Genomic DNA, 26267 nt, shown 5'->3' with positions numbered 1-26267 from the left:
CCAGCTCAGAGAACAAAATTCCGTCACAATGAACAATTCTCTAATGCCTTTTGATATAGCCTTAATTCACAAGCAATATAAGCAGAAATGGATAGTGGCTAGCAGTGGAATCCAGGACGCGCGTTTCGTCCTATTTGGGACTCGTCATCTGGATGTACCTGCATCTCAGAGTTGATGTTCACCCTGGAACTCGAACGCAGTACCTATCGCTTCAAACTCCATCGCGTTATCCACTTAGCTACTGAGTCCTGGATTCCACTGCTAGCCACTATCCATCTATGCTGATAAGGACTAAACAGAGTTGATGTCCCAGAATGAAAAATCAACTATGCCAATTAAAGACTGACCAGTTGCAGTCCTAAACATCAATGGGAAGGTTCAAACAAACAATACTAAGTGAATTTAAATTTCACCCCATTGCACAAGCAAATCGCTATCAGGATTCACTAGCTGAGTGGATAACGCGATGGCGTTTGAAGCGAAAGATACTGGGTTCAAGTCCCAGAGTGAGCATCAACTCTGAAATGCAGGAACATCCAGCTGACCCGTCCCAAAATAGGACGAAACGCACGTCAAATTGGATTCCATTGCTAACCACTATCCATCAATAAATGTTTTATTTTACTCAAATATAAAAAAGATTACTTAATGTCAATCATTTAATCAACCAATCAATCAATCAAATATCATCTAAGTTCTCCGTTGTTGTTTTTTTTCTACATTGGATTTGTGTACTTTACAATGAAATAAAATCAATATTGTTCTCTTGTCTTAATCAATAGTTTCATGATGTACATTATCAATAACGACTACCCCCACAGTACTTACTTACATAGTACACTTTGTATGTATATATACCTATGCTTAGATGTACAAAGACATATATATACATATTACTGTTTTATTGTTTATTTCTAATCAATTTGTCTTATATACTTTTTTCAATATTTATGTCCATCAAAAGATTGATTAAGAAAATCACATATTTTCTAAATTTTGTGCTATACACAAAAAAAATGAATCGACAAGCACAAAATGATGAAAACCTTGATTACAACCATATACATTTGGTTGTAGGTAAATATATGTATGAATGTGTAACAAGACAACAACTGAATATCAAGGTAAGAGAGGGATATAAGATAGTAGAAGAAGGTAGAAGTATTATGCAGTATATGTTAGTGAGTGATAGTTAGATTGTGTGTGTGTATGTGTGTGTGAGAACGTATACTTGAATGATTGGATAGATGAATAAGTATACCCTGTCTACTTTCAACTGATCTCATAAGTGAATGTAAAAATGTATGTTAAAATTCTTTAGAAATGACAAACTGCTTTGTCTATTCGATATTTAACTATACATTGTAATCTACCAAATCAGATGACCTAAATCTTATTTAGTCTTTGTTCTAGAATATTGAATAGTCATTGAAATGATATACATTGTTGATAGGGTACATTGTGTATATCAATCACCTTAAAGGATGATCATTCATTTTTTTCTAAATCAATAGTCTAGTTATGTGATTGTCTGTTTGATATCTTTAAAGAATTCCATAGTGCTGTTGTAGTGTGGTCTACTTATATCCATATAAGTAGTATATGATGATGGTCAGACATAGAATGTATTATGATAGAAGATCGATAAGGAAAGAACTGAAATGAAGCGCAATCAGCACGAAAATGTATGAACAATGAAATCAGAAAAGACGAACTGATATTCACAGAAGGAATAGTGTAGATTGAGACAATTGATTGTTATTTTGCAAATTAATTGTTTACTACTGTAGGGTTATCAGAATTTAGTGAGATAGTCTGTAATTTTGTGCTTAAATACATTCGATTGACCCCACCCGTGTTCTGTTCACTACACTGTGTTATTACTCTTACAGACAAGAATCGTTTATTCTCATTGTTAATTAAGTGAATTCAGTAACCAATAATGAAATGTAACAGACTAAATGTTGAAATTTTAAGTATTATTTTGATATAGTTGAAATCACGAGTCAATTGAAGCTAGACCACCATGAAAAACCTGGAAGCGCTGGACGGCCGTTTCGTCCTATTGTGGGACTCCTCAGAAGTGCGCATGCGCTATCTCCACAAAACCCCCTTCTGATAATGATCATATGCTCACTAGTGACTGGCTCCATGAGGTATTTCCTGGAGTTCTAGTGAGAAGCAGTGATCAGTGGAGTTCAACGGAGTCTGTTGTGAGATAGTAACTCACTGAAGACACTGGAAGATGTGTCACTCAATTTCGTGGATCAGTTGAAGTTAGACATTAACACCATTGGATACTGGCCATCTCAGTGGTCTAGTGGTTAAGTGCTCGCGCGCAAAACTGATAGGTCCTGAGTTCGAATCTCGAGAGGCCGGATTGTGGATGCGCACTGCTGAGGAGTCCCACAATTGGACGAGACGGCCGTCCAGTGCTTCCAGGTTTTCCATGTTGGTCTAGCTTCAATTGATTCATGATCTCAACTATGAAAATAGATAACACTTGGAACACCTAGAGTTATTTGAAAATGGTTCACAGATAGTTAGTTACCAAAATGGGAAGGTATGTGGAGGTATACAATAACAATACCTAAATCGGGATATTCTTATTAGGATTCATCATCATCGTCGTCAAAATAGAATCGAAATAAGACAGATTATTTTAAGTGCAACTATGAATTTTAAAAATTCAAGTTAGTTATTATTCTGAAGTTAATGTACATCATGAATTGGATTTGATTGAGGAACATTTAGAAATCAGTTCTCGAATGATAGTAGAGTCATAAGATCAGTTGTCACTTTCCAGTTGTTTACAACTTACAACGATGGTTATATTTGAGAAATCTGACAAAAAAAATTAAATTAGGTGTAGTTTGAACAACCTGTGAGAGAATGACTGAGAACACTCTACTAGCTAATACTTTCATAGGATTTTATAACATTCCATATAGATCATAACATAGTGATTTTCTGTGTTCATCAGTTGATGATTATAATATTAAGCGTAATAGCTTACTACCTGAACTGAATTCAAATAGACAGTTATTAGAAACCAGAAGGCACTGAACATCTATTCTGTTTTACAATGGAAATTCTCAACATGATGATTTCAGAACCTCGTGAAAATTTGAACAGAATACCTTCAAGGCTCCCAGTAAGCTCTGTGTCTTCAGACTAATCTGTAATGATATCCACTTGTTTACATTTTTAAACCATTACATTATATTATATGAATATCTGTCTAACTAAAGTCAATTCATAATTATCAGAAGGGTTTTTTTGTGGAGATTTAGTATTTTCATAGTTGAAAGCGTGAGTCATTTGAAACTAGACCATCATGGAAAACCTGGAAGCACTGGACGGCCGTTTCGTCCCATTGTGTGACTCCTCAGCAGTGCGCATTCGCGATCCTGCCTCGCGAGGTTCGAACCCAAGACCTACCAGTCTCACGCCAGAGCACTCAACCGATCATATACTCACTAGCGACTGACTTCGAGAGGTAAATCCAGGAGTTCTAGTGAGAAGCAGTGACCAGTGAAGTACAAACCACATCTATTGTAAGATAGGAACTCACTGAAGACAATTGGTGAACGGTTGCTCAACTTCGTGGATTGGTTGGAGTTAGACATAAACACAATCGGATGCCGGCTCAGTGGTCTATCAGTTAAGTGCTCTGGCACGGGACTGGTAGGTACTGAGTTCAAATCTCTCAATGCGAAGTTGTGAATGCGCACTGCTGAGGAGTCCCATAATAGGACGAAACGGCTGTCCAGTGCTTCCAGTTTTCCATGGTGGTCTAGCTTCAATTGACTCATAATCTCAACTATATAAAATTTTTTTAAAAATCTCTCAAGCTAATTGTAAGTATGAACTAACAGAAGCGTGTAGTTATGATGGGTTAAGACAGAAAAATCATGTTTATTTCAACTGATGAGCCCTTAAATTGGATGAAACACAAGTCCTAGATTACACTTCTAATCACAAATTAATTTTCTAATCTACAATAATCATTCATAAATAATCCCTTTTTATTTTATTTTATTTCTATTTATAGAATATACACATTTCAATGAATTGATCATCATCATTATCAGAAAAAAATCGATTGATTACATAATCATTTTAGTGAATTCAAGAGTGAGATAAACATAAAAACCGGTAAAAAATAAACCTGGATTTGTGTACCCTTTGATTTATTGATCCATTTAATATGTACACAAAATTATAAAAAATTAAAAAAATTAAAAAAAATTATAAAAAAAAAACAGTAAACGAGAAATAGAAGCTACATCATGGTAACCATCGCTACTAATCGCTTATTATTATTTTTGTAAATAATACCAAAAAAACAAAAGAAAAAGAAAAAAGTGCTATCCTTATAAACAAAACAATCTTTAGTGTAATTCTATATGGAATATACTTGATATTTCAAAAGAACAATATGAGACTCTTTTTTTCATTTATGAGTAGACACTTATATATGCTAAAAGTGTTCAATGGAAACAAGTGTCTGTTTACCACTTTAGTGTATGCACAAGTGATAGATTGACCCTATCAGACTAAAATACTACTAATGTATGACGCTTTGGTTCAATGTTGATGGGCCTTCAAAAGCCCTGATACGGTCGAGAATGTGGAGAGTCCACTCTCCCTCTCCAAATGCTCTCACATAGCCAAGCGTATATAACCTCTGCCAGGGAAGTCCTACTCGCAACAGGGGGTGTTTTTTACGAAATTGAGAGGACGAAAAGCGAATTTCTGACGCTCTAACCCGGTTGGTGGACACGGAAATCCCACCTAGGGGAGTTGGAAAACCCTGATTCCAAACCAATGGTGTATCCTGAGGGAACAAATGGCGTATGAATCAATCGTTGGTCACCGGCTACCATAGGACTGCATCTCCTAACTATCGGGCCTTCAGGGCAAAGGCTCCGGGCGGGGTCCCCCTAAGAAAACCATCTGATTCAGTTTGAGCACCCAGGCATTATCATAGCCCTCACACAATTAAAATGAACTGACAATTTCTTTTGTGGCGCATATATATCTGGTGCCCCCTTTTATCAATATTTATGTGTTCAAATAATCAAATTAATGTTGATGTTTAATTATAATAATAATAATAATAATAATCTAGAAACAAAATTAATTAACAAGCCATCATATATCTTTAATTTTTATTTTCACTATAATCATACTTATAATATCATCTAAGCATCACAAGAGACAGATATGAGAAGAATGAACAAAAACTGGATAGAACTAGAAAAGAAGGCTCAGGACAGAGTGGGTTGGAGAATGCTTGTCGGCGGCCTATGCTCCATTGAGAGTAACAGGCGTAAGTAAATAAGTAAGTAATCACAAGTATTTCACAATATCATATTCACTTTACTTGATTACTGTGAGAGATGTTAAATCATCTCACACGAGACCGAAGGTGTTGGGTTTCAGTTCCCCCTGTGAGATTATGGGTGTTCTCTGTTGAGGAGTCCGATAGTAGAATAAAATAACCGTTCAGTACTTCCAGGTTTTTAATATTAGTCTAACATTGGTTGGTTTATGAAACAACTATTCCTTCTGTGTATTTTTTCTTTTATTTATGTTATATCGTGTGTGTGCGTACATGTGCTCTGTTTGATATATGAAGTGATGATCCACGCCAATGACAGAGGAGTGAATTATCGATTAGAGCAATGATACACGAAACCTGTACAAGCAGTCTAGAGCACTACTCGGTCCTGCTTCCCGCCTAACACAGTCAGTTAAGTCCAGAACACCAATAACAGTCTCTGCAATATATGAATTATTATTCTTAAACATACTGGGTTTATCTACCAAACAAACTGACCACAATGTACCACAAAATAGAAAATAACATTTGTACAAGATTTAGCCAAATGTGGCTGTGAATAGGGGGAACAGTAATTAATAGACTGGGTATAACTCAAGAATGGTAAATCGTACAGTAATAGTTCATAGGTCAAAATAAAACTCATAATAAGGAGGACATGAATATGAATAGTTTACATACTTAACAATTATGCAATAAGAAATATACATATTATATTGGTTTATAAATAGTTCTCAAAAGTTACCACTCATCAATCTCCATGGGATATAACATATCTAATTACCTTGAAAAAAATAAATTGATAATTTCTGGAAATATTAATTCATCTAACTACTTTTTTCCCCACTGAACATTAATTTATTTTGCTTTATATAGGATAAAGTGTGCTAATAGTCGGCTTATACTCCTTCTTGTATAAGAAGTAACAAGGGTAAGTAAGTAATCTCAAAAATATTAACTCATTTGTTAAAATGATAAATATAATCAATAAAATGATGCCTTAAAATATTTCAGGGACGAAAAATTGTAAAGAACAAAACACTAGTTGGGGACAATCGAATATATTTAGGCACAACTTATAGATTATCTCATTAAATTCTGATAACCCTACAGTAGTAAATAGTTAATTTGCAAAATAACAATCAATTGTCTCAATCTACACTATTCCTTCTGTGAATATCAGTTCGTCTTTTCTGATTTCATTGTTCATACATTTTCGTGCTGATTATGCTTCATTTCAGTTCTTTCCTTATCGATCTTCTATCATAATACATTCTATGTCTGACCATCATCATATACTACTTATATGGATATAAGTAGACCACACCACAAAATGATGATCAGTAATATCTCTGATATCAGTAATATATACTGTAATTAATTTTTTTTTTTGGTCAATTAAATCTTATCAAAAAAATGTATCATTCAAAAAAATTATTTAATAAAATTTTGTCAGTTTATTCACGTTTTTTTCCAATTATCACATGATAGAAAAAAATGTAAGTGAACTAATTTACAGATGAATTTACATTAATTGTCAGATGTAAATCATTATTATGATTATGATTATTATTATCATTACTATTATCATCGTCTTCATCATCATCAAGATCATCCTAATCATCATTCATCATCATCATCATCATCATCATCCAAATCATCTAAATCATCATCATCGACGTCATCATTAAGAACATTCTAATCATCATTCATCATCATCATCATCATCCAAATCATCATCATCGACGTCATCATTAAGAACATCCTAATCATCATTCAGCATCATCTTCATCATCATCATCATCATCATCCAAATCATCATCATCATCGACGTCATCATTAAGAACATCCTAATCATCATTCAGCATCATCATCCAAATCATCATCATCATCATTTATCATCATCATCATCATTTATAATCATCATTCATCATCATCACCATCATTATCACTGTCAATATTAATACACTTGTTGTACAAATGTCGATTTGATTGAAATTTATCATTGACGTTGTAAATATGATGATGTCTATGATAATTAATTAATTAATTGAGTTGTGAAGTATACTTGAATAATCACTGACAGAATCCTTTTTGATTGTTGCTCTTAATGATTTTTAAAAAAAAATTGTATGTAAATTGATCAAGAAGATAATAACATATTCCTACTATGTAGCTGTCACATTTCACCATTAAGCAATTAACATTAAAAAACTAATCGATTTCATGTCAGAATATCAACAATGGGAATTTATTAAATATTACTAATGACTTTATATCTATTGAATTAAATAATGACTATCTAGGTTCAGTAACCCGCATGATACTTCGGATCCGCTGGACCGAGACACTATCAGCATTATTCTACTGTGGGAGAGAACGAACCTGATCCCAGCGGAAGAAAAAATCAGGAAGAAGAGCTGGAAGTGGATAGGGCACACTTTGAGGAAATCACCAAATTGCGTCACGAGAAAAGCCCTCACATGGAATCCTGAAAGCCAAACTAAAAAAGGATGACTCAAGAACAAATTACGCCGAGAAATGGAGACAGACATGAAAATAATGAACAAAAACTGGATAGAACTAGAAAAGAAGGCCCAGAAGAGAGTGGGTTGGAGAATGATGGTTGGCGGCCTATGCTCCATTGGGAGTAACAGGCGTAAGTAAGTAAAGGTTTAGTAACTCATGAAAAAATAGGTTGTCTTTTTGAATCTAAACATTCTTAGTTCGACTTTTAGTGTCAAGAACAACACTACGATAAGGGTATATTGAATCAACGAGTTCCATGTAAGACGAAGCATATGTTCCATAACTAGCTACAAACTAAATGTAAGATGGTGGTTGTAGGTGGTCAATATAGTAAGCGCAGTGTCGAATCACCTAGACTAGTGGCCACATTGCAACTTGATCGGTAGAATTCAGTCTGCACTAAGAAGGACTTGACAAATATGACATTAATCACCACCTATTGATCAATCAATTGTGACAAACTAGATGTACTTATATTTATGATTTAAAGTTCTCCAGCCCACTCTGTCCTAAGCCTTCCTTTCTAGTTCTATACAATTTTTGTTCATTCTTCTCATGTCTGTTTCCATTTCTCGACGTAATGTGTTTTTTGGTATTACACTTCTCCTTTAACCGTGAGGATTCCATGTGAGGGCTTTTCTTGTGATGCAGTTGGGTGATTTCCTAAATGTGTGTCCTATCCACGTCCAGTGCTTCTTCCTGATTTCTTCCTCCGCTGGAAGGAATCTGGTTTGTTCTCTCTCACAGTAGAATGTTGCTGATAGTGTCTGGCCAACGGATCCGAAGTATCTTGCGTAAACAACTGTTAATAAACACCTGTATCTTCTGGATGAAAGTTGTTATAGTTCTCCAAGTTTCTGCCCCATAGAGTAGAACTGTCTTGACATTTATATTGAAAATTCTGATTTTGGTATTGGTTGACAATTGTTTAGAGTTCTAGATGTTCTTCGATTGTAAATATGCTACTCTTGCTTTGCTGATCCGCGTCTTCACATCTATCTGCATCAGATCCACCATGTTCATCGATGATACTGTCCAGATATGTTTAGGTTTTCACACTCTCCAAAACTTCTCCGTCAAGTGTAATTCGATTGATGTATGCAACCCACAAGTACTAAACAAAACTATATACCCAAGTTGAAAATTCCCTATTATTGATACAATCAAATAATCTTGTACTAGACTTTATGTTCATATCGAAACTTTAACTTAGTACACACCAATTAAAACATTAAATAGCTGTACAATTGACTAACACAACTTCATTTCAATAATCATTGGATACTTTATTGTTGCTGACAATTAAATAATGTTTAACCTAAAAAATGAACTATAACAAGCAAGTTCACCACATGTTGTTATCCTGGTAACCACAAATAGATCATCATTATTGTAATCATAAATGTCATTTTTACTTTTACTCAACATCACTTTACTTGTATGATCCATTGAAATCGTCTTTGATTAGAATAACACTATATTGCCTATTGTATAATTGTTAAGTATGTAAACTATTCATATTCATGTCCTCCTTATTATGAGTTTTATTTTGACCTATGAACTATTACTGTACGATTTACCATTCTTGAGTTATACCCAGTCTATTAATTACTGTTCCCCCTATTCACAGCCACATTTGGCTAAATCTTGTACAAATGTTATTTTCTATTTTATGGTACGATGTTGTCTGTTTGATTGGTATGTAAACTTAGTATGTTTGAGAATGATGATTCATATATTGCAGAGACTGTTATTGGTGTTCTGGACTTAACTGACTGTGTTAGGCGGGAAGCAGGACCGAGTAGTGCTCTAGACTGTTTGTACAGGTTTCGTGTATCATTGCTCTAATCGATAATTCACTCCTCTGTCATTGGCGTGGATCATCACTTCATATATCAAACAGAGCACATGTACGCACACACACGATATAACATAAATAAAAGAAAAAATACACAGAAGGAATAGTTGTTTCTAGTATTTAAAATGTAAAAAGTATAACAGATACCCGCATATACTACTGATAACTTTGTTAATTGTTCTTAAAATAAGAAGAATGAATGAAATCATTATATATATATATATATATCATTCGTCTTAGTGAAATTATTTTTAACATAGAGTATTGAGGGACTCTTCATCAGTGTGCATCCACGACCCGCCTCGCGAGATTCGAACCCAGGACCTATCAGTCTCGCGCGCGAGCACTTAACCATGGCGATCTAGCTTCAGTTGACTTATGATTTCAACTATATAAAATTACTAAAATCCCCACAAAACCCCCTTCTGATAATGAAAATGTATACCTATTAATGTGTATAAGCATCATTAATTGAGTCAACTGTTTCTAGTCGCTTAGAAATCAATTGATTTATATAATAAATAATCATATGCTCACTAGTGACTGACTCCATGAGGTATTTCCTGGAGTTCTAGTGAGAAGTAGTGACTAGTGGAGTTCGACCGGGTCTGTTGTGAGATATTAACTTACTGAAGACATTGGTGGATGTGTCTATCGATTTCATGGATTAGTTGAAGTTAGACATTAACATAGTTGGATACCGACCTGCTCAGTGGTCTAGTGTTTAAGCGCTCACGCACGAGGCTAATAGGTCCTGGGCTCCAATCTCGCGAGGCGGGATCGTGAATGTCAACTGACAAAGAGGAGTCCAACAATAGAACGAAACGACTGTCCAGTGCTTCTAGGTTTTCCATGGTGGTTTAGCTACAATTGATTCATGAACTCAACTATATAAAATCACTAACATCTCCACAAAACCCCCTTCTTTGTTTTAATTTTTTTTCTTAGTATAATACGTCATACTAAAGAAACTGTAAACACAATCAACATCAATCGTTTATAATAATTAAATATTAAAAATAGGAAATACAATTTTTTAGATGAATTACGTGTGAAAAAAAATTGTGCCTTAAAAATATGTCAGAAATGTTGTTATTGTTTCTTGTAAGGATAGCTCGTTGGCAAACTCAAGGAAGCCTCAAGAAGCTCAGAAAGAGCCGAAGACATTCCATCCGATCACCGCTAGAGGAATCGTCTAGAATGTCGAAGGGCAGCTTCCATTTTGGATAAATAAGAAGGACCCCCTATGTACCTATTGGCTGTCCGAAATGATGATTTACTTTCAATCAGTAACTATAAATACATGAGATTTTTGTACTATATTTGACAATGTGTTGGGAAATACATTCCTACTTATTAGTCTTCTGTTTTCTCTCATGCGACGTTGCGGGTTCGATCGTTCAAGTAGTCTAGTAGTACGTGACATAGCAAGAATCAAAGCTCTAGATATAACAGTTTTATAGTTGAACTCATGAGTCAATTGAAGCTGGATCACCATGGAAAACCTGGAAGCACTGGATGGCCGTTTCGTCCTATTGTGGGACTTCTCAGCAGTGCGCATCCACGATCCCGCTCCGCGAGATTTGAACCCAGGACATACCAGTCTCGCGCGTCAACACTTAACCTCTAGACCAGTGAGCCGGCCGGTATCCAACAGTGTTAGTGTCCAACTTCAAATAATCCACGAAGTTGAGCAACCATTTCATCAATATCTTCAGTGAGTTGATATCTCACAACAGACCTGGTTGAACTACACTAGTCACTACTTCTCACTAGAACTCCAGGGAATACCTTATGGAGTCAGTCACTAGTGAGCATATGATTATTTATTATATAAATCAATTTATTTCCAACAGACTAGAAACAGTTGACTCAATTAATGATGCTTATACACATTAATATGTATACAATTTTTTTAATACACGTTTATCAATAAGTGAATATCATGTCAAGGTCGATCATTGTCAAATATACAAATATTCACTTATTGCCAGGAATGATTTAGATTTGATTCGTTTGCTTTCTTCATATTCTGAAATATGATCAACTCTTATGATGAATTGATATCTAGTTGTGATAAACACATAGATGGTGGGTGTATAATTTGTGTACAAATCAATCAGATTCAAGATAACAGGTCTTGGATTTCGGTGTGGAATTCATTCATCTATTTGGTTAAATAGTGTTTTGGCATTTTAGCTTATGCCATTTTGTGATGAAAACCCTAAATCTAAATCTTAACTCTAATTATCAACTGTAAATCATAATTCTCATTTCTCAAACTATTTCATAACCTTCATTTGCTTCTAGTTACTAGGTGGATATGCTAAAAGTCACATTAGAGTCGCTCAAGTTTGTCCATATATTATAGTCTCATCAAAAAAAAAAAAACACTTTAGAATTGTTAATTCATGAATCATAGAAAGATGAAACACAGATTATAAGTGAGTAGAACAATTTAAATCTCAACGAAAACATTAAAACTGCGATATAGATAGCATGTTGAAATGGTGTATATGTAGATCTCTTCTAAGTTACACCTATATCAGGCAGCACTACTTCTTCAGTTAGATTGGGTTGGTTATACGCGATACAGTCAGTCAGTCAGTCAATCAATCAACCAATTACTATAAAAAAAATTTTTTACTCAAGTTTTCATAATAACTCAACGTAATGAGTAGTTAGAAAGAGTTGAAATAATTCAGTAGGAATGATGTTGAGAAAGACAATAAGAAGAAGAAATATTGAAACCTATAGTTGAGAAGAAGATTCAGGTCATCTAGTATTTCCAACAACTAATCATGATTGTCTAGGTATAACAAATTGGACGAAAAGCATTTTCAATACATTTAAACAAACATATAAGTAAGTATTTAAATTGATACTATATTCTATATAGTTGAGATCATGAGTTAATTCAAGCTAGACCATCATGGAAAACCTGGAAGTACTGGACGGCCGTTTTGTTCTGTTATGGGACTCCTCAATGGCAGTGCGCATCCACGATCTCGCCTTGCGAGATTCGAATCTTGAGCCTACCAGTCTTGCACCAAACCACAAAACCTCTTCTGATAATGATACTATATTCATTTCATTGAATTGAAATAAGAATTTTGAAAAAGAACATATCAATCAGAAATGTGAATAATATTTTAAGCTTTTTACTTTTTTAGTTGCTACATTATCCTGCATATGTAAAAATCTTATGTTTAGTTTGATTGATATAATTAAGCAGTACAATAATTACTCAATGGTTTAGAGGCTAAAGATTCATTCAACAGACCAGAGGGTTCAAATCCCTAAGGTAACATGAATGAGCACTTCTGGAAAGTGTTACACTCAAATGAAATCAGAGAAAATGGACTGATATTTATAGAACGAACAGTCAAAATTGAGACAATTGATTATTATTTTGCAAATTAACTGTTTGTTGTATGATTATCTGATTTTAGTGAGATAATCTGTAATTTGTGCTTAAATACATTCGATTGTCCCTACTCTAGTTCTTGTTCACTACATAAGAACGTACAAAAAGGTTATCTAGATGATGATACTAATAGTAATCAATAATAATAATAATAATAAACAGTATTGACAATAGTATCAGTAACTCACTTTCCAATTACGTGTTGGAACAGTAATAGCAATCAATACTTTACATTCATTTCCATTGGTTAATTGAATTGATGGTGTTGGTGTATAATTGGTTGTTTTTTCCAATGAAAAATGTTGAATTGGCATGAATGTTGATTATTATTTATTTTTTTCTTCGTCTAATGAAAAGTTCTTCTAGACAATAAAAAAAATTTTTTTTTGTATATTTAATTACATTTTTCTTGAATTCATCTAATTAGAACAATTACTTTAGTGTTATACTATTTCAGTAGATCTAAAATTATAATCAGATGGGGTTTTGTGGAGATTTCAATATTTTTCAAAGTTGAAATCATCGAGTGAATATCAACTCTGGGATGTAAATACATCCAGCTGATGAGTCTCAAATAGGACGAACCTCGTGTCCTTGATTCTATTGATAGTTATTATCCATCTTTGATTACAGTTTTTATATTTTGTTTTTACAATTTCAAAAGGGTTTTAGAAGAAGCATTATTTCAAGATTATTTATTTGAAATAAGTTTCATTCTCGTTTTATTGAAAACAAGTGGCGTGATTTTTTAGTGGAGAAGATTTGTAGCTCGGGTGGGTGATTTTGATGTAGGTTTGTTCTCTGAGCTGGACGGTTTGGTCGTGGAGCTTTCATCGTCCTTCTGAAAGACATCATCAGTCTCTATTGACATATGTCCATACTGGACTGAATTCGCCTCGCAATTAAAAGTACTAAATACTTTTGATGTATAGTTAACAGTGAAATTTAGAACACAAAATATTTTTAAGTGCAATCTAATCAGTTGACTTTATCTACAAGTCTGTGTTGATAATCGAATTAGCGCTTGAAATTAATGCCTATCACTTCAAATGCTAACATGGCGGTTTGGGAATCCTGGTAGAATTCCAGCCCTCATACAAATCGAATGATTTGTGTGGCACATATGGATTTGATACCACCTTGTGCCAGTGTTTGTGTATTTAAATACATAGAATAAATAAATGCCAAAATGTTATTAGATGCCTTACGGATGACTTCATAACCATTAAACATGGTAGTGAATATGAGGACTTAATAACTCAGTGAACTAGTTCGACAATGGTTGAAACAATAGATATCGGGTTCTAGTTTCAGTGTGATCATCAGTACTAAGGTGTAAATATACCCAGTTGACGAGTCCTAAATAGTCAGGAATACACATCTTATGGTTTACTACAAAGAATAGTCTGAATATTCAAGAATTAGCTAAAGAACTATTGATGCACTAAGTTCTAAAAGAACCGTACTTAATTATTTCATCATGGTAATACTTCATTCTCTTTGTTCAGTTTCAGTTGACTGGAAGAATCAAGAATGATCAAATACGTTTTTTCCACATCACTTCATTAATATGCCTGAGATATTGATTTAAATAAAGTTGGAAAAATGAATTTCTTTTGTATGAATTTCTGTGTATCGCATTACTAAACCAATTATTAATAAAGAATTCATCATATAAGTAGTATTGATAATCACTGAATAACGTTTCAACAAAATAGAATCTCAATCATGATAGAGTGGATTCATCGAATACTGTTTTAACTTCATATGAGTTTACTTCAATTAATGATTAAGATGATTAATGAATTACCAATCGACAAATAAACCTCCTATTGATAGGTCGTCTGAACGATTTACAATATACAATAAGACTAAACCAATGAATATTTATAATCTCGGCAATGGGACTTGACCCCAGATGTTTAGGTTACATGGCAAGCAAATAAAGTTCAGACCAATGAGTTGGGTTTTAGTTGTCTTCGTTTTCAACTTTAATCAACCCATGACGTTTCACAACGAAAACAAATAACAAACTAAACAATTTTTGCGTGTTCGTTTCTATACAATAATTGTGTGCTGACAACTGACTAGCTTCGAGAGGGATTTCTAGAGTTCTGGCAGGATACAGGCACTAGGCCTGATGGTTTCTGCTACCTTCGCGTAGTGGTCAAGCTTGCCTATCGTGACGAACCAACCAGACTAAACTGGCTACAACAACCGTTCCTCAAAATCCTACCATGTTAGGCAGGTCGGTTGAAGATAGGTAAGACTAAAAGCAGCAAACCCAAGGTCCGAGAGCGAAGTTGTACTGCTGACTGTACAGAGGTTTTACAGTAGTAAGACGTTTCCCTTAGACAACCAGTATAATGGAGATGTTGCTTTCCCACAAAGGAAGAATGAGGTTAGAAAAAGTCTACACTTAAAATGTACACATCACCTTGTCCAACGGATTTCCGTTTCCGGCTGTAATGTCCCAAAAAGTACGAAGCTAACATAAAAATTATGCACGACATGGTCTTGAGTGGCCGGCCTCGGGCAGTTATCTCTTGAGCATTGCGATCACACTCTCAGGTCACCAGGACTAGCTTTAACCAAATTTCCTTTTGAGGTACCTCTAGAGGTACCATTTCACAGTATGGGCAACTGGGAATTGTTAATCGCCCTCACAACTCTAGCACCACATAAGACCTTACTTACGCCTGTTGCTGCCCACCAGCAATCTCCATCCAACTCTGTCTTGGACAATCCTTCCCACTCGTTTCCAGTTACTATTTACCCTTTTGATTTCTGACTCTAATTCTCGACACAGTGTATTCTTTGGCCTTTCATTTTCTCATTTCTATTCAGGATTACAAGTTAGTGCTTGCCTCGTGATGCAGTTTGGTGATTTCCTCAATGTATATCCTATCCACTTCCAACTTATTTTCCTAATTTCCTAATCAGATGGAATCTGGTTCTTTTCTCCCACAGTGGTCTGTTGTTGATGGTATCTGGTCAACAGACATTGGGTATTTTGGTTGGACAAATGTTTAGAAATACTTGTACTTCTTTGATGATGGATATGGTAGTTTTCCAAGTTTCAACTCCGTACAGTAGGATTGTCCTAAAGTTCGTATTGAAGATTCTGAATTTGATGTTGGTTGACAGACTGTTGTTTTGAGTTCGATATGTTGGTCAATTGTTGGAATGCCGTCCTTGCTTTGCAGATGCTTGTCTTTACGTCTACCTTGGATTCTCCTTGTTAATCGATGATGGTGTCCAAATAGGTAAAAGATTCCATCTCTTCCAGAGTTTCTCCATCGAGTGTGATTGGGTTGGTATTCTCCATGTTGTATTTCAAAATCTTGCTTTATTGTTTGTGTATTTTGTGGCCTACTACTTCAGAGGCTTTTGCTAAACTGGTTGTCTTGACCTGCATTTGTTGGTGTGTATAGAATAGAAGAATCAGATGATCTGGGAAGTTCAAATCGTCTAGCCGCATGCAAGCTGTCCACTGTATTCTGTGCTTCTCCTGAGATGTGAAGGTCTTCACAATCTAGTCGATCAGCAGAAGAAAGAGAATAGGGAATGAGCAACATTTGTCTGATATCAGTACTCACATGAAGTGCATCTGTCAGCTGTCCTACAAGCTATAGCCAATCTCAAATGAGGAAGAGCAGATGGTCCAGATGGGTTAACTTTAAAGGCCTTTAAGGATGATGGCTTAGTTTTAGCGCTAAGGTTGACTAATATTACAGCTAAAATATGGGAACTGGACGTAATCCTATCTGACTGGTCGCAATCACTGATCGTTCCGATATATAAGAAGGGCTCAAAATCATCCTGTGATAACCATAGAGGGATTAGTCTGACTAACATAGCATCTAAAATACTAGCCTCAATAATTATCGGGCGCCTACTGACACGTGAACTGCAAACACGAGAAAATCAGGCTGGTTTCAGACCTGATCGTGGCTGCACCGACCACATATTCACTATTCATCAGGTTTTAGAACACAGGTATGCTTATCGGCGTCCGACAATGATAGTTTTGCTTGACTTAAAAGCAGCATTTGACTCTGTAGACCGAGAGGCTCTATGGCATTGTCTGTCATTGAAGGGTGTACCTTAGAACTACATAAACCTTGTGAAGGCTCTTTACTCGAACACTACCAGTCGAGTGAGAGCTTGTAGAAAAGTTTCGTCTGATTTTACAACCTCAAGAGGTGTCCGTCAAGTCTGTCCACTATCTCCATTTTTGTTTAACTTCCTTATAGGTTTGTTGCTGGACTCTCTCCTCGACTGAATTTTCAGGAATTGATCTACCGAGAGGTCCACTTATCAACTTAGAATACGCAGATGACATAGTCCTGTTTGGTGAAGACGCTGACAAAATTCAGAGTCTTCTGTTAGCACTGAGCAACAATGCCAGGATATTTGGAATACCTTCCTCCCTCTCTAGATGCAAGTTGTTGCTCCAGAACTGGCCTGTGTCAACACCTGAACTAAGGATAGGAAGTAAAGTAGTCGATCGCGTCGACAACTTCACTTATCTTGGAAGTCTGATCAGCCCTAATGGGTTGGTGTCTGACGAAATCTCAGCACGGATTCAAAAAGCTCGTTTGGCTTTTGCCAACTTACGTCACCTACGGCGAAGACGAGATATCCGTATATCAATTAAGGGACGAGTATACTGTGCAGCAGTTCGCTCTGTTCTACTTTACGGCTGTGAAACATGGTCATTAAGAGCAGTAGATACTCGTAAGTTACTAGTATTTGACCACAGATGCCTTAGAAATATTGTTCGTATCCGCTGGGATCCCTGAGTAAATAATAGTGAGGTTAGACACAGGGTATTAGGGAATGATGGTAGACCAGTTTATGAGGTTTTGAATCTTCATCAACTGAGATGGTTGGGCCACGTGTTGCTTATGCCTAAACACCGATTACCACGACGCGCAATGCTGACTGGTGTTGGAGACCAATGGAAGAAAGTTAGGGGCTGCCAAACCAAAACGTGGCATCAGTGCTTGAAGTCACTAGCTTCTAGTCTGATCTAGTTGACCGATTCATTTATTTTGATTTTTAAGTTTCGTTTTAGTCCGATGAAATGTGTTTGTGGGTCCAAAAAGCTTGCATGACCCTTGATGATTGGAACCACAAGTAGCGTAGCTAACATATTTTATTAAAGGACAAGCAAACCGTGGTGCAATTTACATTTTTAGTTAGTGTTAATGAAACATGATTTTGGAAGAAGTCACTTCTATGCCACTCATATTTGGGCGTAGATTTAGGACTCACAGACAACATATAACTGGGCCTCGGCGAATGACTAATCTTTTTATAAGATTTTAAAATGAGAATCATTCGAAAGGAGCTTATTCTGATGCTGGATCATCCGTTGCACTATTTTCAAAATAAACTCTACCACACAGAACACGGAGTTGCATGAGGGTTGCTACGTTTTAAGACAAAAATAAACACTACATTTATACTCATTAACTAATAATTAATGAGGGAAATCTTGATGAGGATATTGTTTTCCGACAGTGAGCTTAATACTTTGTACAGTGACTTTTTATGCTATCTCTTCACTTCACAGTCTCTCTGAACAACCTCTTGAAAGCAAACCTTCCGTTAATAGCTACTTCAAAAAGTGATCATAGTTTCTTGATCAGGTAGCCGCAGTAACTTACTCTCTGATTTCTTGTACAAATCGATTACTTTTATTGTTGTTTGACATACATTAATCCATACATTAACTCTAATCAGTTGATTGGTTTTGTGTGGCTCTTACGGTTATACTTTAAGTAGCCTAAATATCAAAATTTTAGAATGTTTCTGCTTCTTTTTATATTTACTGTATTGCTCTCTTTTGATTACATTTGTGCTTGTAGCTACCCGTATAATTTTAATGGTTTGTCATTTGTATCAAATACAAAAAACAGGACAGAAGTAATTTTTGCAATTGACTATATGGATTTTGACTAATTTTTTGTGACTCAGTTATTAAACTAACGCCATTATACACGTGAAAGGTAGCTCAATATGAGCAATATTTTTATAGCCAGAAATTTGTACAGTTCGATAAAATGAACACATGTTCTGGATATAAAAATTTTAACTACTGGGAAAAAAATCCATAATTCACGGATCTTTTATTTGTAAGAATCTCATAGATAATGTCTTAAATACCACAAATCAAAACATGCCCGATTTTCACGACCGAAATTCTATCGTAGTCGAAAACATAATTATATAATTATGTACTATATAGTACGAGAGTTTACGTTAGTTAAGTGATTAGCACTTCAATCTCCATCTAAACCGTTAGACTAAGGCCGAAGAATATTGACAACAAAACAATGTACAAAATTAACTTGTAGTGGTAAATAATTCCCCAAAATCAATAGCTTTCTAAGTGTCCGACATTGGATGATGACCACGTTGTTTTAAGTGGACTTGTTTAACTGAAGGCTTTCCGTCATGCATCCGTACCAGATCAGGTTATGAACCAGCGCGGGACACAGCTCCTACGCTCACTAGCCAGATTAGAGCAAACGCTTCTCGATATATTGATAACGTATCAAATATATCTTTCCGAGCTCTTCGCATCTGACTTCTGATTTCGATTGGTTGGGAAAAGCTTCAAATATAGAAGTTGTTACTGGTTGTCAAACTAGAATACTAGTCGTATCTTCAAACTGCATGCATATCCAGTCATATTAATAAATATGCAAAGGAATTTTTCGTCTGATTGTTTTCTTTTTTAAATTATTTATTTTATTTCTCAAACTGGCTTAGTGTCCCCATAGAAACTACATGTTTCCGAATACATACAATCACGAAAATTTGTTTCATGAGTATTAGAAAAAATAAGATGAGACCTCAATTTCAAAGAATTTAATTCACAGTGAAAAAAATAAATATAACAACACAAGACCAGTAAACCTCAAACGCATAATTTCAGCTTGATTCATTGGCTTGAAAGTTGGTTTTAAAATCAAATACCATTCTTTAAACGCAATATATAATATTGGGTCATCTTAACTCCTAATAAAGATGAATACAGGTAAATTAGAGTAAAATTTATTTTACAGTCGTCATGGTATGTGACGTCCTTTGTTATATTATGTATTTTGGTCAAATAAGAAAATAGTAGCATTAAATTACCTTGACACAGACGAATACACAATTTCGGCTTTAAAAAATCGATGACCTCCAGCTATAAAAAATGATGATTTCAAACAATACCCACCGTTTGTGGTCAGGTGAAGTTGTCGTCTCTCAACCCTATTTCTCGGTTAATGCAAGAAAGGGTTGTAATTCTTCTGGCGATCTTTGAGATTTCAACTGATATAGTTAATGAAATGTTTTATTTGCAAGCAATGGGGTAAGATATTTAAAAGCATGGAGGCAGAGTTCTAGTTGATGACAACTGGAAAAAATATTTTTTAGTTAACTTACGTATTATTGGTTCTTGTTATGCTTCTGTTACAGAATGGAGGATAAAACAGCCAGATGACAGTAGAAGCGACATTCAAGTAATTCATTAATTACTTTTATTCCCTACACAGCTAAGGTGGTCTTCGAGCCTTCGAAAGTTTCTGCACTGGGTAGGATCACCATAGTTTCCTATAGGGGGTTCTATATCTCACTAATCCCAACGGCGAAAGCATCTCATAGATTCTCGTACTCTGCCCTTCGTTTTGTGTCTTCGGCGGACTTTCTTTTGAGTGTCACTTGTTACTGAAACTTATTTGGGTGGAAAGAACTGTGAACATTATAACATCATGAATATATCCTCTCTAATTCTCCCATACTGCGTCGGCTTCAAGTTAAGAGCTCTGAGGATAGCTGGGTGAAACGTTTGGGTCCGATTGCTTTTTTCATTCTATTTCTTTATATACGCTTCTAAAGTGTAGTGTTATTCCTGAAGAAAGAAATACGATCTAGAGCCTTTCGTCAGACGAGGTCTTAGGTAGGCTCGGAAAACAGCCTTGAACTGATCCAAAGTAACGTTACTGTTTTAAAATGCAACACTAAGCGTCAGCATGACTTGTTGGATGTAGACTGTCAGTGGAAAGAGAGAGAGGTCAATTTCAGTGGAAAAGAGTGTGGCACTGAGATCTCCGACGAATTATGGGGTGGATGGACTTCCATTGCCGTTCATCATTGGCATGCTGTACTTACGGCTTATAAGGGGGGAAAGGGGTTTTCTGTAGTCCAGTTTTGTACTTCATGTAAGTCTTTTTAACGAATCACAATATCAGCTGGGCCAACTGTGTTTGTCCTAGTCCTAAGACCATCCGCATGTATGAGCTAGAGAGTCTTAAGCATTAGACAGGGCAATCATTGATAAAAAGAAAAAAAAGCCTATAGGTTGAGCTTTGTAACCATCCACTTTTCACAGAGAGCAAGTCTGACGTAGAAATGTGTGATAAATAATCCTTTAATGGCCAGTGGCACTCTTCAAACTTTGCTAAGACACTGTGCTCAGAGTTTAGTAATCCAATATGTTAAGTTCAATCCAGAGTCCTACTAAATTTCATGAAGATCCTTCATCAAAACATACTAGGAGGCAGAGATTTTCTTGAGATGCCAACAAATTAGTGATGGAGTAACTTTCCTTCGTTCCATATCACCTCAGTAAATATACCTTGTGTACTCCAGGCGAACAATATAGCCAAAATCCTGATAACTGCCGGATTCCTAATCAAAGGAGTGATAGTTTCAAGATAGCGTTGAGAGCAATTTGAAATTTTCCAACAAGCTAGAAGATTTTCCAAAATTCCTGATAGTTTATTGAACTAATCATTAGGCGAAATGAATGTGTTAACAACTAGCGAAAATTTTTATAAATCAATATGCTCTATTACTAAACAAAATGTTTGGTAGAACCAAACGATTGTCAAGTTATTGAATCGCGCTCATAGGTCAAATATTAAACACCACTGAAACGTCCTGGTAGCAGCATTTTTGCCGGTCGAACATCATTGTGTTCGATACTGTAAACATATGAGACACAGAATACTTATGTACAACTTCTATACCACCTGACAATAAAAAATAACCCCAAATGAACGATATGGAATCAACTACGACTAACCCAAGTCACAATACTTCTGCGAGATTTGTATCATTAGTGCAAAAAACCTATTGAAATATTCTATAAATCATTTTATTTTTAAAAAATTATTAGTTCTTCTAAGCTTTTTCTCGACTTCTGGAGTCACTCTCAAAACAGTGGATGGCAACTCGAACAGGATCAACCAAAATGAAAAGTGGGCACTACCACTTAGATTTTCGTGCCTTGAGGTAACCCTCATGCTATTGATAGAAGAAACCAGAGAAGTAGTAAATAGGTCTTTATTTCGATCTTCGCGCAGTCACAGTGGAGCGTGGGATTATCTGTTCAGACAAACAAAGGCTCTCAACATTCAATACAAGATAATAGGGAATATAACGCTTACAAAAAGTAAGGAAGTGAATGAATACTTGAACAATACTGTTTTAGCATATGCTTGGTTGTTTGGGGTCAACTCTTAACCAACCAACCCGAGCTGTTACAAGATCACTGGTCCAATCATGCCAACTGATATAACTGGAAAAGTAGTTACATGGATGTGTAGGTCCGTTGGTACTATGGGCAAGATTCAGGATGAAAAGAAAATTGGGACAATGGAAGCGAGTAGGATGGATTTAATGGAAATCACTGATTTGCATATAAGAAAATCATTTACGTGCAATTCTTGTGGCTGAAGGAAAAGAAGTAGGTTGAAGAATATGTAGAGCCAGGGAATGAAGGAAAAGTAATCGACTATTAAACACCATCGCACGGTTTTTTCCCAAGACCCTGGACGGGCTGAATGAGAGCAGGCGTTCCGTAGTTTCAGTACCTGAAATCGATTGCACTTGAGGGTTAGTGAATCTCCAGTAAACATTCCGCGTGATTCTATGATATACCCTTCTGTTTATAGCCATAGTCGACAATCCTGATTGGTCAGCACTTGATTGCTTTCAAGATCCCAGCTGAATATGATGCCATTAGTTTCAGATCTCGATATTTGAAGTGGTGGTCTAATTCAAACCTCTTTTATATCATATCTGTAAGAGGACATTTATCCATGTCTTGAGGTTACGGGCTTCACTCATTGATGACTTGATGGGAATGTCGATGGATAGATGACAAGTAACTTATTCTAAGCTTGTGAACACTTAGCGTCCTCCGTTCCTAAAGGTAAGTTGAATGAGGTCATATAACAGGTGAATCTATGATTAAGTCACCTTCAGTCCTTCTATGTGAGAAAGGAAATCGATTTAGTTACGCCAGTACCTCTTCATACGACAGACTACCGATCCCAGAAATCGACTAAGTTGCAGTTGTTTTAACCTTTCCAACAGTTCGCTCCAATTTACAGTGAACAAACGGCGTATAGGAAACTAAAAATTTTTAATTATCGACATGGTTCTACAAGGATGAGAGGAAAGCAGTCAGGAGTTCTATACTTGGACACTTAATTGTCTGTAGACATTCTGTGGATCAATAATTTTATTTTAAAGTTGCATGTATGATTCATTCAAATCAACCTAGATTTCTTCGAATCCATCTCCTAATTTTAGCTGAAGCTCTTACCATCCATGGGCTCAAGTCAGAACTATGCATACAAAAGAGGTACGTCCTATCATTTTCGTTACCTTGACCTTAACTATTATTATTGTGATTATTATTGTTAATATTATCATTATTATTGCATTCCCCTTATGTTTTATATTCTCAATATTTTATTCATAAATGCTCATCGTATCACCTTACTTATTTTCACATGACTTTTAATTATGATAACAAAAAAATTGCAATCATTTTACTAATTTTATTACATTCAATAAACCTATTGTTATCAGTCGTACTACGTAATCTAGTATTATAAACTTCCTATTACGCCATTTTAGTCATTCAGTTTTACATCTCCTCACAAAATTAGTACTTCAACAAAAAGCTTTCATACGTGTAGGACTGTACAGCTTGATAATAAATTCGCTGAAAAGATATCTCTTTGCTGTTTCCAATATCGTGACTGTTTGCTATCCAAACGTTTGTGAAGGCTTCAGCTTATGCTTCTTTGTTGACGACCATGTGGAAAGTCGGAACCAAATCTTTATGGTCAATTTTACCTAGTGGTGACACTAAATCTCCAGCAATGGGAAGATATAAAGATTTTTGTTGACATGTTTCGTTGAGCGAGACAACTTTTGAAATGCATACCTTGGTTTTCACAACGTATTTTAATTTCGATGTGAAGAGCCATCTAGACACGCCTAACAAAGCGCCTATGCACTATGAAGGGGCAAAAAACTGGATTCAACAACACCTATTCTGGGATTAATCTATGGAGGTATACAAACGTGCATCTGAGTTAACTTTTACCGCAGAGCGGTTACCTCTTTTATCTTTACTACCGTAAAACAAACTATCAGGGTGATTATCCTGGCCATGTTTTATGATTCACGGATTTGAAACCACAATTTAAAATGAGGACTCATGGAACAATTAGTAAATCGATAATGGAGGTAATCTCGTTTAATACCAATATTTTGCCATTTGATGGAGCAACGATAAATCTTAAGTGATTTGAGACATCAAAACCCTGCTTTATATGAAATACAATATTCGAAACCGATAAAGGCCCTGGTTAGAGCTGTATGGGTTTCTATATGCTTCAGCCTTTGAGACAGGTTCGCATCAGGACGTGGGACATGGAGGAAATTCATAACTCACATGGTATAACAAATAATTAACCTTCTGACACCAGTTTCAGTTTTATATTAAACTGTAGCATGTTGAAGACTTATAAAGCTACTGATTTTGAGAGTTCGGTAACTACCACACATTTATTATAATTTACTTATATTTCTTCTTTGTCTGTTAAATTTACTTGGGTTCCTACCTAAGGCATTGGTGATCAACCGCTACTAGATACTGAAGCTCATAGGTGCAAGCTACTTCTGTTCCACCTAAAACCATTTGAATCACTTGAACCATTAGAAGTTAGCACAAAGAAGTCAGTCAGTTTATGCAACCTTGTAACAAAGATTTTGGATATTGAACTTCAAGGACATCTTGCACATGTTGCAAATCACCGGGTTTTTAGGGTCTTCGACTATTTCGACAGAATATATAATCTCAGCATAGTATCTGTATTTAGAGTAAATTAACGTTTTAGTCGTACCATTCATTGTCCTGCATAATATGTGGTTACGCTGCCACCTGTGTTATACATACAACAAAAATGTAAATTTTGGAACTGTAGAGGTCGCGATTTAAAAACAAAATGTCTTATTTGTCTCGTTTTCTCATTTTGATCTACACTGCACACTTCTTGTTGATAAGGTTTGTGCAGTATGTTATTTCCCGTACTAGAATATCCCTAATAACTTGTGTTATCAAAGGATCAGCAACTGAACACGGGTCTTATATCTGCCTACTTATCGGGTTATTCTTACTCTTTGCATTTATCGAAGTTATTCAGCGTCGAAATTTAAAATGACAATACGAGCGTACGCTTGTGGTATGTTGGAGTTTTCGTTCAACTGATATGTAAATTGGTTTTACTAACGCAAACTATTGGTAGTCACTTAAAACAACTTTCTGTTAATTCTCTCCCCATTTTAAATTCTGTTGTAGAAGGTATATTGTGGGGTCAAGACTGTCTATAGTTATCGTTGTGTTAAAATCATTAGTTGTATGTGTTGTATAATTCGGACATTGGTTTATCGGATATGAATTTCAACACTCATTAGTTTATAGTTCCAAACACTTTCTCACCTACTTAGTCTCTGGAAACCGTGGAGTATCGACAGGTTTTATCGTAAGTGTACCTCAAAACCGAGCATGTCCACCTGTTCGTTGTAATCTGGTTACCGTACCCGGTTCGACTGCTAGTTGATGTTTACAAACTATCTCGTTCCATAAATAACTAGTTTTTATAATCGATCTTGTATTAATCTTGTTGGTTTGTGTACTATACGAACCTTCATCTACGTGGTACGAACATATCGACTTGTAGGTCAGCAGTGTGATGGCTCAATTTCTTATGAGATTCAGTCACCACTCCCTAGATGACATG

General features: G+C 35.6%; 1 protein-coding gene and 1 non-coding gene across 2 annotated transcripts in view; one reads left to right on the top strand and one right to left on the bottom strand.

The window, feature by feature from the left end:
• Smp_143930 (putative sh3 and multiple ankyrin repeat domains protein 1,2 (shank1,2)) overlaps positions 1–13475 on the bottom strand; it is a gene marked incomplete at both ends in the record, with an annotated part of 57146 nt that extends 43671 nt beyond the window's left edge. The window contains one exon of the mRNA XM_018797767.1: positions 13350–13475. Within this exon, the coding sequence (XP_018652776.1) occupies positions 13350–13475 (126 nt within the window). The remainder of the gene's footprint in view (positions 1–13349) is intronic.
• On the top strand, positions 441–512 carry Smp_tRNA_00294_Pseudo_TTG.1.1. Its single transcript has one exon. It is a non-coding gene (tRNA).
• Positions 13476–26267: the final 12792 nt, after the last annotated feature.

This window comes from Schistosoma mansoni, chromosome 5 (assembly GCF_000237925.1).
Source record: "Schistosoma mansoni strain Puerto Rico chromosome 5, complete genome".
In the NCBI taxonomy this organism is placed as follows: Eukaryota; Metazoa; Platyhelminthes; class Trematoda; order Strigeidida; family Schistosomatidae; genus Schistosoma; species Schistosoma mansoni.
The sequence above is the reverse complement of the archived record's forward strand: the minus strand, read 5'-3'. Positions and strand labels throughout refer to the sequence as shown.